At 47.2% G+C, this 20101-nt stretch overlaps 1 protein-coding gene across 1 annotated transcript in view; it reads right to left on the reverse strand.

Annotated features, from left to right (window-relative positions):
• Positions 1-1150: 1150 nt before the first annotated feature.
• LPIN2 (lipin 2) overlaps positions 1151-20101 on the reverse strand; it is an 82736-nt gene continuing 63785 nt past the window's right edge. The window contains exons 8-21 of the mRNA XM_057526200.1: positions 18634-18782; positions 18371-18470; positions 15313-15500; positions 13469-13562; positions 11405-11474; positions 10600-10689; positions 9783-9865; positions 8673-8817; positions 7604-7752; positions 6878-6964; positions 5759-5911; positions 5347-5461; positions 4628-4731; positions 1151-4327 (exon numbers count right to left, since the gene is read on the reverse strand). Of these exons, the coding sequence (XP_057382183.1) occupies positions 4183-4327; positions 4628-4731; positions 5347-5461; positions 5759-5911; positions 6878-6964; positions 7604-7752; positions 8673-8817; positions 9783-9865; positions 10600-10689; positions 11405-11474; positions 13469-13562; positions 15313-15500; positions 18371-18470; positions 18634-18782 (1672 nt within the window). The 3' untranslated portion in view covers positions 1151-4182. The remainder of the gene's footprint in view (positions 4328-4627; positions 4732-5346; positions 5462-5758; positions 5912-6877; positions 6965-7603; positions 7753-8672; positions 8818-9782; positions 9866-10599; positions 10690-11404; positions 11475-13468; positions 13563-15312; positions 15501-18370; positions 18471-18633; positions 18783-20101) is intronic.

Below are 20101 nucleotides of genomic sequence, written 5' to 3' on the forward strand. Positions count from 1 at the left end.
TCCACGACTGCAGCAGGTCCTGCGTTGACTTCAATGGGAAGAAAGCTGGACCGTGGTTCACAGGAGTCAGCGTCTGTAGAAGGGAAAGGCTGTCCTCTTGCACAGAGAGAAGCAAGCTGGGCTGAGCTCAGGCTGGGAGGCTTGGAGCAGCTCCTCCAGATGTCAGCGGCCCGGCGCTGTGAGCCTGGGAGTGAGACGCGCGGACCAAGGCCCCTGGACTGCAATCAGGCACAAGGTTACAACTTCTGAAACAAGGGGCTGCTGGAAAGAAGGTCAGGGCGCCCCCCGAGAGAAGCAGAGACAGGACCGGGACGTTATGCCCCCACATCTAACATCAGCAAATGGCCTGACGCTTAAATGGTGAAAAACGATAGACGACCAGCGGTAAAGACGGCAAATCAGTGCAAACTTCATTTGACGTCACTCCCGTGTTAGTGCATTAACCTTTCTCAGTGACCCTATCATCTTGAGTTATTTCTCACAATTTGCAGTTTGAAAGGAAAGAAGTATCTGTGATCAGAGACAAGTGAAACATGGCTTTACACGCATCCACACCCACTTCCTAAACATCCACGCGCGCTGTCCCTGTCCCGTCCCATCAACGGGGAAGGACAGCGCAGTCTGGTGGCGCAGCGGGGCCATGGTGGACACGGGCTCTCGCGCTCGGCAGGCTCAGTGTGTGCTTAGCCGTCTAGGGGATAAAGATACTCAAATAACATCACGTGGGGGGTGTGGTTTTTGATCCAAGATCACTTTGACTCTCCTAACAGCTGATGAAAACATCAGGACGGCTAAGTAGTATTCACCCAGAGGAAGGGTTTAATGCAAGGCGCTCAGGGGACCCCTGAAGGGCTGAGGGGCGGCGGAGGAAGCAGCCCGGAGGATGCCGGGGATACTCCCCTAGAAATCACATATGTATGAATGGATCACTGCCTGGCAGGACCTACAAAGCAAGAGAGGTTAGTTCCTGTGGGTGTAGCCTCACTCTGGAGTCAGGCTTTATAAAAACAAGCACCAAAAAAGAAGTCCTTTCTATACACAAATTTAAGTGTCAGCAAAGATCAAAATGCTAATTTATGGAAATTAGAAATTTCTGGCAAGAGTTTAGAGAAGAGGATTTAATGTCCTCTGAAGGAGAGAGTCAGATGCATTCAGTTTACATTTGTTTATTGTTGTACCATTTTGTTTTGAACATCAAACACTGCACCAAAATATGAGCCATTTATCTTAAGACAGCTTGTCTTTGCCATAAACTAAGTACTGAACTGATGTTTACAATTAATTTCTGACAACTTAAAAAACTTGTTAGTGGCACTGCTGTGCCTAATAATCAAATATGTCATCACAGACTGAACGTAATGATTAAATTAAAAGAGTAAAGTTTTCCCTTCCCTTTCTTACCTTTAAAACAAACCAAAAAAGTAGTTTTCACCTGGAAAGAGCACTTAAACAAAAACTCAATCTTTAACCAGTTTCATTAAACCCAGCATTCCCTAAAACAGAGGAAAACAAGGCTTCCCAGAGTAACTATGATGATACTTGAAAAGATGATGAAATTCCCTGGGAGAGTCTGTTTTCACCAACTTGCAAAACATGAGAGTTTACTCTCTGCCCGTTTCTTCAGGTCTTGCCTGCAGCTTCAAGGACACACTCCAGAAGGGCCATGTGCAGCCAAAGGCATGAGTACTTTCCGGCTGGTTAGCTGGCTCTTGTTCCTAGATTGTCAACAGCTTTCATTTCATGACATCACACTAGTAAGTTTTTTCTTTTTCCAGTTGAAAACTATGCAGATGTTTTAAAGCACAGCAAACACGATACTGACACGTGGGCCAAGTCTGCATGCTCTGGGCCCACGCGTGCACTTTGTAAGCCCTGCAGAGATACAGATGTCAACACTACAGCCATACAAGCTTCAGCACGCGGACACCAAGGCAGATATTCAAGTCAGGTTGGGCGGGAAAGAGGGAAAGGGGCCACGGCCATTTCACCAGTGGAGCAGCGGAGAGTGATTAGGGGAGCCCGGTCCACCTCGGCGTCCCCCCACCGGCCCCCCGGGATGCTGCCTGTCCCCAAAGGCAGCGAGAGGCCGCTGCTCCTTCCTCAGCTCCCATCAGAAGGGTCTGTGTACACACACACTCGAGGGCATCTCTCTTTCACAGAAAGAACAAATGTCATTTGTACCAAATGGCAATGGATTTTCAGCACAAACTTCATACTTTCTTAACACTATAGTAATAGTAATCATCTACTTTCAGCAAGAGGGACTCCTTTAAATAAGGAAAAAGACTCAGGTTAATTAGCATATGTACCCACTGGATCAGTCTGCGGTGACAAAATGACAAAGTCTAGTGCTGATGGCCCCTGGGCAGAGGGGTCAGCCACCCTCAGTGCAGGGCCGGGAGACCTGGGTTCCCAGGTTCGACCCTCTAAGATGCCCCTGTGTCCAGAGAGAAGAGCTTATCGAGAAAAAGAAAGTGTCTAGTCAGAAACTCTTTAAAGGACAGCCAACAAAGGACTACAGAAGGTGTGTTATCAAGATTTCCGTACCGCACATAGCAAAGCCCTACAAAGCTCAGGGTAACTGCCTAAAGCAAACGTGGGGCGACAGGCCGATGGCATCTATGAGATGAAGTAACTGCAGGGCCACCGTACGAGGAATGGATTTCACTAACTGGGCAGAACTTCATACAGACACAACCTACTTTCCCTGACCCTGTACATAAATAAATTCTTTAAATGATGAGCCTTGAGCTATTCACGGTGGGACGGTTTGCACCGGAGGAAGCCTGTGTGGCTCCGCCAGCCTCTGCCGCTGAGAGCTGCGTTCCGGGGACGGTGCCGTCGTCCCTGCACCCAACAGCACTGGGAAACACGGCTCAACTGAGTCAGGGACTTTCAACTCTCCACTCTGGAAAAAAACCGCCCCCACGTCCCCAGCTCTAGATCAGTTATTATTTCGGTGGAGCCGGCTACAAGGAGATGTGCCCCCTGCCAGACCAGCACAGGGAAAGCACAGGGGGGACGGGACACCGTGGGGGCCGGGGGCTGTGTCTGCACTGCTCTGCGGTGTTCCCACTGGGCGCCCACCCTCCGCCCCGGAACCTGCTCCCTGCTTTCGCACCCAGCGCAGGGCTGTGTGTGGGCACTGCTGGTCCCAGGAAAGCCTCCTCTCTAACAGTGCTCTCGATTTTAACACCAAGGGGACTGTCCACACCCAGCCTCACCTCTGCAGGCTCGTGCCCAGCCTCACCTCTGCAGAGGCTTGTGGACAGAACCCCCCTTCCCTGGGGCGGCCTGCTCGGGTCCGACAAGAGCTTGTCACAACCAGGCTGGGACACTGGGCTGCAGGCAGGGGGACGGAGAACGGACCCTTCCCAGGACCCGTCACAAGTGCCCATCTGCATTTCCAAGGCCCCCCTGAGAACAGAGCTGTTCCTTGTCGTTTAACCAACTCCTGCTGCTAGGACGGCTCTTACGGGCATCACATACATCCTGCAAGACCTGCTCCTTCCTACCGGTCTGACACACGACACCTCAGTTCAGGTCCCCACCGTGGAATAGTCACAGGTGAGAAGGCAATGATATAAGGACCTCATGTTCCCCCGAAGCCCACGTTTGTCACCCTGGGGGCCCGAGCAAGCGTCCCGTTTCCGTGGAGCAGGGAGGGAGGAGCCCACAGAAGAAATGTGCATGGGTGGTTTGGACCAACATCACCAACTGGACCCTGATCCCCTGAAGTAAGCCCTCCTTTTTAGAAACACTCTCAACTGCCCAGTGGAAATTAGAACACTTTACTTTGTGCAACGTTTTGGTCCACTCTTAGCTTCTTTTTTCTTCTTTTTAAATTATGCAATTAAAGGAGCACCCAGCACACAACAGAGCGCGTGGGAGGACTGGCCAGTGACAGGAGCCCAGGCCTCCGTCCTCAGGCCCAAGCTCCCCTCGCGGCTCTGGCCGCGGCACCCCACAGCAGCCCCTCAGGGCCCGGGAGGGGGAAGGGGGAAGGCGGTCCAGCCCCAGCAGCTTTCCCGTCCCTGCTGGTGCCCGACTGTCAGCACGTCTTGTCCCACACCTGTGGCCGGGAGGGGACCCCCCCCCCATGTCCTCTGTCCAGCAGAAGGGCTGGTCACCTTCCCTTGCTGCGAGGCGAGCGACGGAGGACCTCCCACTGGAGGTGCGGCCTCAGGCCAGGTCGTCCAGGTCCACCTCAGGGATCGGGTCTCGCCAGTAGCAGAAGGAGCTGAACTCCGGGCAGGGAAAGGCGGAGTTCTGTTCCTTGTTGAGAAGTGGGAACACGTGTTCCACGAGCTCACTCAGTCTGTGATACCTGGCAGGAGGAATTGGGGAGGAAACACACCAGCTGTTACTCATCAGTTGATCTGCGAGCACAAACTGTAGGTTGTGCAGCCAGTTACTCAGATTCCCCAGATGGGAAGGATCCCAGACAGGCCTCCTTCTCAGGGCACCACCTCCCTCTTCAAAGTCTAGGCTCCTCAGCAATCCCCCCAACAGCTACGGCAGAGGAGAAGATACCCCGGCAGAGGGGAAAGCCTCCAAAGGCAGGTGCAGTTCTGATTCTTAGCCCCTGGCTGCAGGGCTCCAGGCTGAGAAGTGGGAACGCACTTACGATGACTTGTTTCCTTTGGTCCTTTCTTGTATCAGCTCACCCTTGGGGTTCACGGTGAAGATCCTGCAGTCTGGAACTCCAACTTGTGTGTAAGCGTAGACATCCTGCAGCAGAAAACACGGGGCAGGGTGATTACGGACCGAAGAAATGAGGAGACGGTCCTGCGGTTCCTGCGAGCCAGAAGAATCGCCTTGACAGGAGACGGCGTATGGAAATCACGTGGAGCTGGCGCGGCGCAGCTTTGCCGCTGGAGCCGAGCTTTAGACACACACAAACTGAAGAGCAGAGCCACCGCAGAGGGCGCTCGGGAAGCCAGAAAACTTGGACGCCATGGAGACGCCAGGGGCCCCGGAGCAGGAGAGGGGAAGCGGTAATCAAGGGGGGCCCTCGAGACCTGGTTCTGGGGCGAATCCAAGGCTCGGCTTAGAATCCCTCAGAACATGAGTCGGAACTGCTTGAGGAAACGGAACTGAAGCCACAGAGACAGAGGGCACGCCCTTTGTCACACACCTACCTTCTGGAGCACATCTCCTCTGACAGGCCCTTCCCAACCGCTGGAGAAAATTTACAAAGACAAATTGAAAGCCTACTCAGCAGAACAGACATTCGTTGTGCCTATACAACTGGTCTGAGAATTAACACAGGGCTATACCCTAAAAGTACACTCCTCTGACTTTCACACACCGCATCCGAACGTGTAGCCCAGAAGACACACTTACATTTGGACGGTTTCCAAAGGCCGCATAGAAGGGCTGCTTAGACGGGGCAAAGAGATTCTTGATATCATTTAGACACTCAATTTTGAACTTCTCTGGTTTCTTTTCTATTACTTCCCTAGGAGAAGGAAATACAATCACCAAATCCAAAATGGTAGTTTTCCTTGGTATGTGGTCCTAAAAAGATTTTATAGTGCTCACAACCACCCAATTTTTTTAATCCTTCATAACCGGTATCTTTCTCCTTCTTTGCCAACCTGACTTCTCAACCATGTCTGACACAGACCAGGTGAGCTATGTGTGAGTTAGAACAATATGGAACCAAGATGCAGAAGCTCCGCAACAGATACAGTCGTGTCAGGCCCCCGTGCGCGCGCAGATGCACGCACACACACGCATACGCACACAGAGGCACCTGTGGAAGGCGGAGAACAGGCTGCTGGGGGACAGCATCAGGGGGCCGCGGGGCAGGATCGTGCCCTTGTCGTTGACCCAGTGCAGGTAGCCGCGGGTCATGTCGGCCATGCCGATGGCGCGGGCGGAGCAGTATAGGAACTTGTAGCCATTCCTGAAAGAGAACGCGTCCTGTTTAGTCCGTGTGCTTTGGCTAAAGGGGGAAAAATGCGTTTTTCTTTTTAAAGGCCCAAATAAAGTTCCTCTCGTTTACTATGAAAATCAAATTCTTAAATTTAATAGAAAAATTGTTAGGATTATAAAGATCTCACCATTCCATCAAAAACACCATGGGGGGAAAATGGAGGTACATGCAACTAGGGATTATGCTAAATTTACAAGTAATGATATAGCTTCAGCATCTGGTCCATGGAAGCCAAATTACAAAACAGACAAAAATTTGAGGTTATCTTTAAACGATCTGTTATAGATGAAAGATACAAAGAATTTTACTTGTATAGGCAATTTCCAGAATGCAAATCATTCTATAAAACAAGGAGCAAAACTTTACCTGGGTAACTGACATACTCATAATTTTCATATTATGACATTTTCAACTTGTGCTTAAGACACTGTAATTCTGCAGATAAACTTAACTCATAGGTACTGGGATCCCACAAAGGCCACGGCACTATTTTCTCACAAAAAAAGTACTCTGACAGAGAGGACCCCATGGTAAATTGATTCCCCCATGCATGCATGTATAACCTACTTCAAGAAATACAATTAAAAATACTCAAAAAACCAAAACTGAAAATTGGCTCTCTTGTTAAATTACAGCTAAAACCCCCAAGTACAGCTATGATTACAGACACAGGCAGTGCCTACAACCCACAGCCCTGTGGAAACAAGATGACGAGGTTACCATGCGTAAGAGCGCATACCATGCCAGGCACAGAGCCCCTGTCCCCCAGACGGTGGCGCACGCTTTCCCCTGCGTGAGGCTCTAGGAAGGGGTGGGCAAGGGGAGCGCGAACAGCTGGCTCATGAACAAGATTTCTGTGGGCTGGCTGATGAACACTCTCTTTCTATAGTTCAAGCAAACTTCTAGCTCACCAGACACGTGGGTCGGGATACCTACTCGTTGATGGAATGGTAGAGCTTTGCGATACCCTGATGAGTCCAGTCTTTACCCAGCTGTGGAAGGATCTGTCCTAAAGCATCAGACCTAAGAGGGCAGAAACAGAAAAAGGTATCAGGAATCAAGCATATAAAGCCAAGTGTTTACCTATTTAGTTAAATACCAGCTGCCAGCAGCTGCCGGATGGGGGAGGGGTGGAGGGACAATCCCCAACGGCGGTTTCCTTGGCCTGTGCACAGGAGACAAGGACCCCACCAGGAGCTTCCAGAAGAGCCATCAGACATGAGGGAATTGACAACCACACATCCTGTTTTTCTCCTCCCTAATCTCAACAGCTTCTTCCTCCCCCCCATACCAGAATTTGGAAACCAAATAACTAAATCCTCCCCGAAGTTATCATTATTATTATTATTTTTTGGCTGCGCTGCACGGCCTGTGGGATTCTCAGTTCCCCAACCAGGGACTGAACCTGGGCCACCGCACTCGTAACCACTGGGCCTCCAGGGAATTCCCCAAGTGTTATTTTTGACGTTACGTCTGTACAGTCCCACCTATTTCCTCCCTCCATAACATGACTCTGTGGGGACCGCACTCAGGACGTCTCAGTGTGTATAGTTTAAAAACTCTCCTGATGGTGGCTGGTTGCCCAGGTGAGGGACCCACCCCCCCCGTCCACCACACACTGAGCTGGGCGCCCTTCCCTGTCACCCCAAGGCTCCTGCTTACTTGGTTATCGTCCCGTCGATGTCAGAAATGATGACCTTGTCGTTCCAGTCCCACAGGTAAATGGTCCCCGCACAGCGGCAGGTGCCTTGATACTGGGTTGTAATGCTGAACACGACGTCATTTGGGCCGTCTTGGAGCTTCAGTTTTGCCTTTTATAAAAAGTGTAAGAATAAACAAAACCAGAGACTTCTGAAAATTCACGGCACATCACTCTGATGGAATTACATGCAACAATGAAGTCACACTTCCCAGGAATACGTGGTCAGAGAAATTGCTTATGACACAATGTTACGTGAAAAAGGATCCCAGCCTCTTAAATATATACATGTGTGTGTGTGAACACAGAAAGAATGGACGGAAATACACAAGACATAGTAACTGTTAACAAAAAAAAAAAAAGCAAAGAAAATCAGCAGAAAACACAGTTTTGGAACAGAATCTGAACATTCCCCAAACCAGCAGCAGCGTTTCGGGACCCCAGCTCAGGAAGGATGGCCCAGGGCTGCGCCCGTGGCTCACACGAGCCACTGCCTGAACCATGTGTTAGGTGCCAGGCACTTTTCTGATCACAACCACCCCCCCACCGCCAACCTTTTCCTTTGTACCCGGGACTGCCCTGGAGCACAGAAGGACAATTTCATATTGAAAATGGGTGGAAGTCAGGGAGCGGGAAATAAACAGCAAGGGGGAAACTGCATCCAAGTAAGAAAACGTCATTTCCCTATGGCTGTGGCTCCTAAAAGACAGTGTGTGGCCCAGTGCCGGGCCAGATGTACAAGATTCATCCTGGAAACGGGCTGAGAACACAGATGCCCTGGTTCACTCCCAGACACGGAGGTGGGAGGCCCGGGGCTGGAGGAGGAAGAAGCGTGCTGCAGGTCCTCAGGTGGTCCTGGTGGTCCCGGTGTGAGGGACGCTGCTCTCCCGGACGTATGTGAGCATTTCCACGACCACACGCTGGGCCGCGTGTGTAAGGCTTGGGGCCAGGTGGACAGGAGAGGAGACCCGTCGAGTTAAACAGTTACTGAGCTCATGTGACTTGGATCCACCCAGACCACATGCAACTCACGATCTGGTCTGAGGACAGACGAAGAGACTTCTTATAGGAGGTGGTGCTGCTGTGGCTCGGCGGCTCCGTAGGGATGGGGTCCACTTGGATGGATTCTTCCAGCTCCTGGGACCCCTCGTCACTCGATGAGTCTTCCTCAGCCGGCCTGTTCAACACAACCCTGTTACTGAAGAGGCAGCAGGACGTTTTACAGACGACAGCTTTTCATTTAGGATCAAGAAGAGAAAGAGATCCCAAATCCATTCTAGGAGGAGCCCTTCCCCAGACCCAGGGTCCACACCGGCGTATCCCTCCCTCCCTCTACGACTGGCCGGCGGTGACTCGCCCACTGTGACTGGCCATTTTCTGCTACAACCAGTGAATGCTACTAGGTCCGCTGATTCTTGTTGAAAGGGATATGTATGTTTCTAAAGATACACATCTTTAGAACCTTTCTTAGTGATTTAAGAAACTAACAAGATTTTATACAGTCCTTTCAAAAGAAGAGGGTAAAGAGCAAGAAGACAGATAAACCCGTGTTTAGAGATCGGGAAGAGAAAAGAACCTGATGGGGGAAGAAACAGGGCAGCACCTCCCCTTGGGGCAGCCAATCCACACGTCCAAGGCACCTCTACTCCTTCCAAGAAATGAAAGGGACCCACGCCCAACTCAGATCCTGTTACGTCTCTCCTCTGTGCCTGACAGCCAGGGAGCAGGGCACCAGGGACAGCACATCTCACAAGGCCTGCATTGGGCATCCGAGCGCGCGCGCGCGCACACACACACACACACACGCACGCACGCACGCACACACACACACACACACACACACACACCACGGCATGGCTTGCGGGATCTTGGTTCCCTGACCAGGGACTGAACCCGGGGCCCCAGCAGTGAGAGTGCTGAGTCCTAACACTGGACCGCCAGGAAAGTCCCGAAGCTGATGATATTTTTTTAAAGAAAAGCGGAAGTTATCATCTGCTAACTGAGCAGCAGAAGGAAGCCACCGACTGTCATGCACGTCCACAGGACAAAGACATTTCTGACTAAGAATTAAACAAAACGGCCAACATCAGCTTGAATGCAATGGCCGAGGCGGGGGAGCCTGGAGAGACCGGGGGCCCCCACCTGCCACTGGCCGGCTCCTTCGCGCTCGACGGCCGGTCGATGGCTGGCGGCTCCTCCGATTTCCCTTCCTTGGTCTCTGGCAGCTGGAACGGCAAGATAACAATGACAATGTGCAGTTCTCCCCCTACGGTCAAGCAAAAATTCATCAGTAGCTCTCTCCAGGAACGAGCAAAACCGCTTTCTGAATCCACAACTTAAAAACGCTTAGGAAACAAACTTCCTCTAGTTTGAGCCAAAAGGACGGAAACCTGAGAGAGAAGTCATATACTGTTTGTGCAAAAAGCTGCCGCCACAAAGTCAGGGGCAGGAGTTGTTGAGAGAGCACCAGCTCAGTCACACAGTATAATACAACTAGGTGCATGGCAGGGATGCTGGACCTGCAGAACAGAGGCGACTGATGCCCCACCCTCCAGCGGGGGAAGGTGGCAAGCTCTGGCTTCCATCCGGTGACGCAACGCGGTGGAAATGGCATAAGCTCTGGGGGTAGACTTAAGGTCACACCCCAGCTCCAGCCCTCACCAGTTATGTGCCCTCAGTCAAGCTACATCACCTCCTCATGCTCCAGTTTCCTCACCTGTAAAACAGGAATCCAAACACCTATACTGTTGGGCTGTAGTAAAGGTGAGAGGTAATGCATGTGAAGCACCTAGCATCAGACTTGCACACGTAACTGTTCAAATATGGTGACTACTATTATTAAAAGAGGATTATGTGGCCCAACTTGACTTGTGCTTGGCAAAAAGGTTTTTTTTTTTTGAATAAACCAAAGATTCACTTCTTTTCAGCCCATGGAAAGGACTACTTCCAGCTCAGTTACCTGTTTGGTTATGCTCTCTCTCTTACGCCAAAACCACCAGCGACCAGATTTCTTTGGCATCTTATCTTTGACCCAGGACTCAACTGTGGCCTGAAAACAATCAACACAGGTGAGTCTAGCCATCTGTCAGTCACAAGGCACTCGACTCCTTTCAACCATTAACGTACAGGACGGTGAGCAACGCTTTCCACACCTCCCAGACTCCTCTGAAAGACAGACCGTGTCCTCTTTTGTGGCAGTTCTGTGGTATGAGATTGGGTGGTCTGGCTACGTAGGAGCAGCCCTCTTAGGGGCTGGCAGGCAGCCTGCTCTCATTTCTCTACCCTTGGGAAATGTGGTTCTCGTGAGTTATGAGGACCAGCTAGGCTGATGATGTCGTCTTGGTGGACAGATTCAAAGCAAAGCTTTAGGTTCTACATAACAGACTTTTTAACCACAAGCTGAATGAATCACACCCATGCCACGTTTCTGGTGGCCCCATCACCCTCTTCTTGCTGCTTCTTTCCATATTAATGGGAGGAAATGTTTTCATTTATTCTATATTTAACTAACAATTAGTAAAATCTCTCAACCTTTATATACCATCAGGAACCGGTATAAATATCTAGTAAAAATGGCAAAGATATGGCAGCCCAGCTAATTTCCTACACTTTGGGGTATGAGATCATTTGAGTGATAATATTAATTTTAGAATATTAAATAAAACTGAACAGTACCCAGTTTAGAAATATGCACACCCGGATTTTTCGAAGCACTACATGCTGTAGATACCTCTGAGGGGGCGAAACACAGCGGAGCAGCTCACCTTAGGTAAGCTCTTCTGGAAGACCTGCAGGCTGAGGATCATGGGAGCCGCCAACGCCCAGTTGTAGTACCTGTGAGAGTAAAACCGTGCAAGGCCGTCACACAAGAGAGGAGAGGGCGGGAGGGAGAAATACCACATAAAATGCCGTATTCTCTCCAATGAAAAGATGATCAGCTCAGTTGCTTGCCACATAAGCAATCTTTGCTTCAAGCCAAACTTTGGGTGGGCCAAAAGGTTTGCTCGTTTTTTTCCGTAGGATGGCTCTAGTAGCGCTCAGTTGTCTTTAACTTCATTTGAAACAATTTTGTTAGATTGTATTGTGACAGGTGTCACACCAACATGCATTTAAAAAAAGACTTATGGGGCTTCCCTGGTGGCGCAGTGGTTAAGCACCCGCCTGCCAATGCAGGGGACACGGGTTTGATCCCTGGTCCAGGAAGATCCCACATGCTGAGGAGCAACAAAGTCCGTGCGCCACAACTACTGAGCCTGCGCTCTAGAGCTCGTGAGCCACAACTACTGAGCCTGCACGCCACAACTACTGAAGCCCACGCACCTAGAGCCCGTGCTCCGCAACAAGAGAAGCCACTGCAATGAGAAGCCCACACACCACAACGAAGAGTAGCCCCCACTCGCCGCAACTAGAGAAAGCCCGTGTGCAGCAATGAAGACCCAGTGCAACCAAAAATAAATAAATAAATAAATAAATTTGAAAGAAAGAAAGAAAGACATCAAAATTGGTGAATTTTTGTGTAGCCATTTTAACACTGAAGATGGAAGAAAAAAGCAACATTTTCAGCATATGCTTTATGATTTCAAGAAAGGTAAAAATGCAACTGAAATGCACAAAAAGATTTGTGCAGTGTATGGAGAAGGTGCTGTGACTGACTGAACGTTTCAAAAGTGGTTTGTGAAGTTTCGTGCTGGAGATTTTCGCTGGATGATGCTCCACAGTCAGGGTAGACCAGCTGAAGTTGACAGCGATCAAACCAAAACCATAATTGAGAACAATCAACGTTATACCACATGGGAGATAGTGACATACTCAAAATATGAATATGAAAATCATTTGCACCAGCCTGGTTATGTGAATCGCTTTGATGTTTGGGTTCCACATAAGTTAAGGGAAAAAAACCTTCTTGACCATATTTCTGCATGTGATTCTCTACTGAAATGTAATGAAAACGTTCTGTTTTTAAAGCAAATTGTGATGGGTGATGAAAAGTGGATACTGTACAACAATGTGGAATGGAAGAGAGCGTGGGGCAAACGAAATGAACCACCACCAACCACACCAAAGGCCAGTCTTCATCCAAAGAAGGTGATGTTGTGTATATGGTGGGGTTGGAAGGGAGTCCTCTATTATGAGCTCCTTCCGGAAAACCAAATGATTAATTCCAACAAGTACCTCTCCCAATTAGACCAACTGAAAGCGGCACTTGACGAAAAGCGACCAGAATTAGTCAACAGAAAACGCGTAATCTTCCATCAGGATAACACAAGACCGCGTGTTTCTTTGATGACCAGCAAAAACTGTTACAGCTTGGCTGGGAAGTTCTGATTCATCTGCCATATTCACCAGACATTGCACCTTCGGATTTCCATGTATTTAGCTCTTTACAAAATTCTCTTAATGGAAGAAAATTTCAATTCCCTGGAAGACTGTAAAAGGCACCTGGAACAGTTCCTTGCTCAAAAAAGATAAAAAGTTTTGGGAATATGGAATTACGAAGTTGCCTGAAAAATGGCAGAAGGTAGTGGAACAAAAGGGTGATATGTTGTTCAATAAAGTTCTTGGTGAAAATGAAAAATGTGCCTTTAATTTTACTTAAAAAACCGAAAGCACTTTTTGGCCCACCCAATATAAAAGAGAGTAGCATTTCAACGCATCATTTGAAAATAAAGCTGAGGCTTTACCTTCACTTCAAAGTCACTCCACTGCCCATTAGCCCGTTTATGTGAAATGCATATTTTATAGCAAGAAAGACTGTAATGGTTAAAAACAGCACTTGAGGAAAAAACCCTGCAAGAGTATTTAATAATTACAAAAGCAAGAGTATTTACCGGTTATATATCCGTATTACAAGGTTGGGATTGTCTATAAGTCCAGGGTTTTCTGCAAATTCATGGTAAGTAATGATATGCTCCATAAATTTCTCTGCAGTGTAAAACAATAATTATCCATTTGGTTAGAGATTACATAAATAAATACCCATATGAGATTATCACAATACTCTCTACATTGAAGGGACTGTAAAGATAAAAAAAAGTCCTTTAAAACAAACAAACAAAAAACCCAACAACTAACTTTTCTATATGCATCAAAAGCAAATGTCAGACACTTGAGGGTTTTTTTTTCCCAGGACAAGAAAGAACACTTCTTTTCTACTCCCCCTCTGCTACCACTCCTCCCGCAGATGGGAAAAAACAAAACCGAAAACCAAAAACCAACCAACCAACCAACCAAAGAAAAACGGGAGAAAGGGATAAACCAGGACTCCTAGGAAAACAGATTACAGACGTGGCGAGAGGGAGGAAGATACGAAGGCACAGACATGCACACACTCCACTCCATAACCAGTGAAAACTGTGAGCTTCGTTCTTCTAAGCAGGAGAGACTGCATAACTGGGGAATACTCGTGGGGGTCTTACAGCGTTAAGTGCACAAGTACAAGCTACGTTAGAAAAAACAATCAAAACATTTTACAATGCTTGGAGGAAAAAAACCAAACACACACCAGAATTTGGCGTAGGGTCTCGTCAAGAAATAAATGCCAAGCTCTTGCAGAATAAACGAGAACTGTGCATGAATTTCTGTATGCTGATCGCAACCCTGCGCTCTAATGCAGGCCAACAGAGACAATTCTCCCTGGGGTTGTTCCTCCTGGCAATCTGTGTATTTATTACTTTTACTGGCCATTTCTGTCTCCCCCAATGACAAACTCTAAGTGAACAATATTCTTTTTAAGTATAAATTTTATCGTTTATATAAATTGTATATCCCCTCCTCCACCTATATTTTTTAAAGTGAAGGCTTATGAGGATTATAATTAAAATGTGACCTATTTAACTTTGTCCCTAGAAGGAACCACTGGCCATAATAACACGCTCTTAATTTCTAGCAAAAAGTGAAACAAACAAATAGAATTAAGAGGTGGAAAAGAGGCACAGTGATTACCCCGTGACCCTAAGAAAAAGAAGATTCAGGGAAGCACAGACGTGAGGCTCAGGGTGCCTGGCCTGCCACATGCAGAAGATGAAGGATGATGTTAGTTGTAAAAAGAAAATCTTTCCTTAGAGGAAAGTCCATCAGGGGCCACTAGCCAAACTGAGAAAACGTTAAGAAGAGTCCAGTTTACAAAAGGAGGGAAAACCAGAAAGGCCAAAACACTTGGGACAGATGTACACACGGCTGCTCAAGCCACAGCAGAGTCGTCTGAACCGGCCCCGCTAAGCAGCTCCCTCGTCTTGAGCACCTTTACGCTCCTGGACCAACTCTCAAGACGAGACAGAAAGTAATCCCTTCTACCTTTAGCCAGAAACATCCATCTACTCAGAAGACAATCAATTTTGGCAGCCTCAGGCCCTCCTCTCCTGTCTCAGGCTCAGGGCAGCCAGGCCCCAGTCCCACAACTATTCTTCCAACAACCTTACAGAAGAGACGGTGGCCAGAGCTGCGCTGACCCCGGCCGCCCAGCAGGCGGGCCGCCCGAGACCTCGGCCCCAGACACGCGCCCTCTCCCACCCACTTACCTGTGGCGTCACCCCAACACGAGGTACCTAAGTGAAGGGCCAAGAGTCCGACAGCAGAGGGGGACCCCAGTGACCTGCACAAGACCCCGCGAGCTGGATTCCCACAACGGCTCGAGGCCGCCTTCTCAGCGGGGCAGGCGTGGCCGCTGGCCTACCTTTAGAAATCTGCCCGTTCTCACTGAGGCCGCCGCAGAGGGACAGGGTGACGTCGGGCAGGTCCATGGCAGAGTCCGAGAGGCACTCGGTGCCGCTGTCGGCGGCCGCGCTGCCCACAGACTGTGGGGACTGGGAGCCAGAGAGCGTGTCGGCCTCGGGCCACTGCCTGGAGCCGGGCTCCGACTCGCTGCGGGAGAAAAGCATGGGCCTTCACACAACTGCCCGCGTTCCCAGCTTTCCAACCACGGGGCTCCCTGGGCGCTTTGAATAGGAGCAGGCTGACCTGGCATCGGACGCGGCTTTCCTTAGGGAGTGCTGAGAATCCTATCACAGATGACATTAAAATAACCTAATAGCACTGCTGAGGAATTAACTGAATACAGTGAACACGTCACAAACATCACTACCGTCATTCACAATAATGCAAACTTTTCAAAGATGGCCGTTCTGACTTAAAGGGGTAAAAGAGTTATAAGCATTTATTTACATCTGTATGATGAAAATCACAGAGTAATTAAGAAAAATCTGATGTTTGAAAACCTTTTGATCTTAACTTTCTAGAAAAAGCTGCAGTGCTATATACATCCTGTAGAAAATGCTGTAGTCCAAGGTTGTATTATTTTTAAAAACAAGGCTTTTCTAAATCGTCTGTTACTTCACAAAATAGAACAAAGAAATTAACCAAATGAAAATTCTCAGGAGCCTAGACACACCTCAATAAAGAAATGTACTGAGAAACCAGAAATAAGCTGTTCTTACACTAGTGAGCGCCAGAACCAAAGTCGAGGGTATTCAATATTTTCACTTTTCTAAATAAGGCACAGAAGCTAGGTTTTAGAAGCTGATCCTAAAGGAAACTTTCTGTAATGGAGCGTTAAGTTTGAGAGAAAAAAACCAAGGAAATGGTGCCGTAAGTCTCTTAGTCATGAATGTTTACTGCTCTATTTCAATGTCACATTGAAATACTGTTCTAGAATTTTCAAATTCTTTTACTTTTTTTTAAAAAAAAGCCCGTATATGAATGTATGCTATCCAGTGAAGTTATATGATCTTTAGGAAAAAATCTGAAATTTGAACAGTAGGTGGCAGCAAAGTACAGATATGTCATAAATAGAAAGCGGTTTCGAACAGGACCATGTTTTGTATTTGAGCCTTTGAAGAAAACTTTAGGTTTTTGGGAATCAGGTTTTTGGGAATTCTCTCTCCTAAAGAGCAATGTACACACATATCACAATATTGAGATCAATCGGATCAACAGAATGTGTTCCTCACTGAAAATGGTGAAGAAGCCAAAGCCACATAAAGCAGCAAAACGTGCTGTTATGCTGGGGTCCCATTGCAGGCCGACCCCTGGGGTAAAACACAAACACCCTTGTCTTCAACCTCCTAGGCACACGGCTAGGTCCCCCTGCAGTCACGTGCGGCCACTTGATCAGATGACTGAGCTGTCCATGTGGACAGAAGGCGTGTGCTGTGTCCTTCCCAAGCTGGGCCCCTGAATAAACTGCCCCGGGTGATCCTCTCCTTTCCCCAGTGAGGCCCCAGAGGGCACGGTGGAGTCTCAGGATGGAAGGAGCTTGCGCTCCTGAGCCCCTGTGTGCAAGGCCTCCCACCAAACACCAGTACTAGAACAGCATCACGTGAGCAAGAAATAAACTGCTGTGGTCAAGCCACCAAGGTCTGGAGTTCTATCAGTCAGAGCAGCTGGTGTGACCCTCACCGACGCCACCACTTAAATACAGAGGACCCACCTGACTCAACAGGCCGCCAAACCCATGAGACTGATGTGATTTAGGGTAAAGTTGGGCTCTAATTACAAATACTGGCTATTCAGTCAAGACGGCGATGGTCACGATGATAAAACAAATGCTTACGAGCATTTCAATAATCTCACTGTCTCTAAATGTTTATGAATGTCTCAAGAAACAACCAGCTTCTGAGGTAAGAGGCCTGCTTGGTGAATGGCAACGGTCCCAGATGGTGAAGTTATAACAGCACAGGGAGGCCCCACTGCAGTAGTCACGCTTCCCCGTTTTTTAAAAGGAAAACTAAGAAATCTGTCTTAGGAATCCCAGTGTAAATAAATGATTAAGGACTGGGAGATTGGAAACAAAGAGATAATTTTAAGACAGCTTACATTTTAACTTTCTTATTGGAAAAAAAAAAAGGACCAGTTTTCAGTTCTCTCACCTTAAAAATCCAGCTATTACTTCAAAAGAAGTGGATACTTGGAGACAAATGTAGGGCAGAAAGCTAGGAAGGAGTTTTAAGGATCTTCCAAAAATATCTGTAAAAATTTAAGTATCTTCTTTTCAATCCCATCTTTCTATTTTAAATAAAAACTTAAGACATGCTTTTCAATAATTTACCTAAAAATGTTTAATTATGTGTGACTATGGCTCAGTATATTCAAGCCATACTTCTCACGAGAAAAGTAAACTGTTTTTTATAATCATAGATAGAGTATTATCATGGAATTTCCCCAAGAATGGAAGTGACCTTGGGAAAACAGCGCAAGTCTATCGCTGCTGAGATCTCAGTGTTATTCCAAGGTGAGAGCCACGGAGGAGAAGGGGGAGGGGGTGCCAGGGGGTGCCGAGAGCTGAGCTCCAGGGGTGCACAGGCCCTGGAAGGGGCCCCACCAGACCCAGGACTGCAAGTGTAGACTCACTGAAGAGTGGAGGCCTCCTTTGTAAAGCATCTCTGAATAAAGATATTTTACCTTTAAAACACATAGTAAAGGAAACAAATGCTAATGAACAGGAGGTGCTAAACTGAAGTCATGTCCACTGTTAGGGCCTTATGTAGGCTTCACTAGTGCACCTTACCTTCTTACTGTATTGAAAATATTTTCATAAATAGGTAAATTATTAATTTCAAATCACTATACTCAAAACAACACATGCACAATTTCTGAATTTTCCAAAATCTGAAGCAATCATCCAACTTAGCTAAAGGATACCATGCCCTTGCTCCTTTTTCTCAGACAGAATGCTTTGCTCTAGAAACATCGAGAATATTTCAGAGCTGCCCACTCTTCAATATAAAATCCACTACCTTTTGGGGAAATAGAGAGCTGCAACCTCAGGTTCTAGTGCCTTTAGGTCATCCAGGTAAATATCATCAGGTCCCTGGTGTTGGCTTCTCTTGTGGACACCTGGTTTTGTAAAAAAAAAAAAAAAAAAAAAAAAAAAAAAAAAAAAATGGAGATGAGAACTTGGTTATTCTTCATTTACAACTCTGCAAGAAAACAAAAGTTTGCAAGTAATAAAACAGACCATGATTGGAATTGCGTTGTATTTTTAAAGGTGTCAACTAACCTCTTTCCCTGTGTGGGTTCTCAGCATCCATGCGAATGGAAGAGGGCGTCAGGGTCGCACTCCTGACAGCCGCCCAATAAACACGCGCTGAGTCACGCATTCTTTCACCTGCTCTCACGTGAATAATCCTGGGCCCTAAATCATTTACACTTGAAGGTTAACGTTTATTATATTTACAGCACGAACAAAGGAGACCGAACCCGAACCTGACGTGACCACCAGCATTGAGAAAGAGGCCATCATTCTAAAGCCATGAGGGGAGGCTTGCGGGGGACAGGGTGCTTGCTCGGTGCCTGCGGAGGGCAGGACCCCTCACACCACGGGCAAACCTGGCAGCCAACGCCTTCGACACAGGAGCACGGTTAGCATCTCATAGTGGGACATGATGAGATGCAGTAGGGAGCATCATCAATTCAAAAAATAAAGACTATTTATCCCAAATCCAATCACGCCTCTAGAGCTGTGCTGCCCACTCATCACTGCCACACGCGGCTGCTGTGCACGTGACCTGACCTAACCTGAGTGAGGCCTGTAAAACGCGAGAAGCGTGTGTGTTTATCTTTAGTTCTATGCTATTTCAACACGTGCACTTCATGCGTCTACCATCCCAGTCAATATAAAATACTGTCACCTCATAGATCCTGCTGTGACCGTTTACAGCTCTACCCACTTCTCTCTTGTTCCCTCCCCCACCTCACTGCTAACCCCTGGCAGCCGCTAATCTGTTCTTCCCTTCTCTAACTTGGTAATTTCAAGCATGTTATAATAAATAGAATCATACAATATGTAACTTTTTGACATTGGCTTGCTTTCTTTGCTCATCATAGTTTCCTCAGATTCATCCAAGTTCTTGCATATTATCACTAGTTTGTTCCTTTTTTTCCCTTAGTATTTCATGGTATGAAGGTATGAAGTACTTATTACAGGTTGCTTAACCATTCACCATTCAAAGGACATCTGGGTTGTTTCTAGTTTGAGACTATTAAGTATAAAATCTGCTATTAAAATTACCGTACAGGTTTTTGTGTGAACGTAATTTTCACATCGTCTGGTATATTTTCCCGAAATTATGATCCAATGTCTCTGCTTCCTCACCAACATTTGATGGTGCTACTATTTTTATTTTGGTCATTCTGGTTTTAATTTGTATATATCCGATGAACAATGATGTTAAAGAAAAAAACAAAAAAGGAAAAACACATACCAGCTTTCCAAGGCTTACTATAAAAAATGTAAAATATCTCCATAACTTCTATATTAATTACTTGTTAAAACTATAATACTCAACTATATTCAAACTATAAGCAGTTTTGAATTCACTGCTTTAGATAGAATACATTAGTAAACTTAGTTTCACTTGTTTATTTTTACTTTTTTTTTTTTTAATGTTAAAGAGTTAAGTTCCAGTTTAAGGAAATATGGGAATGTCACCTTGAAAAAACAATCAAGATACATCCAGACTGTGAGA

This window comes from Balaenoptera acutorostrata, chromosome 13 (genome assembly GCF_949987535.1).
Source record: "Balaenoptera acutorostrata chromosome 13, mBalAcu1.1, whole genome shotgun sequence".
In the NCBI taxonomy this organism is placed as follows: domain Eukaryota; kingdom Metazoa; phylum Chordata; class Mammalia; order Artiodactyla; family Balaenopteridae; genus Balaenoptera; species Balaenoptera acutorostrata.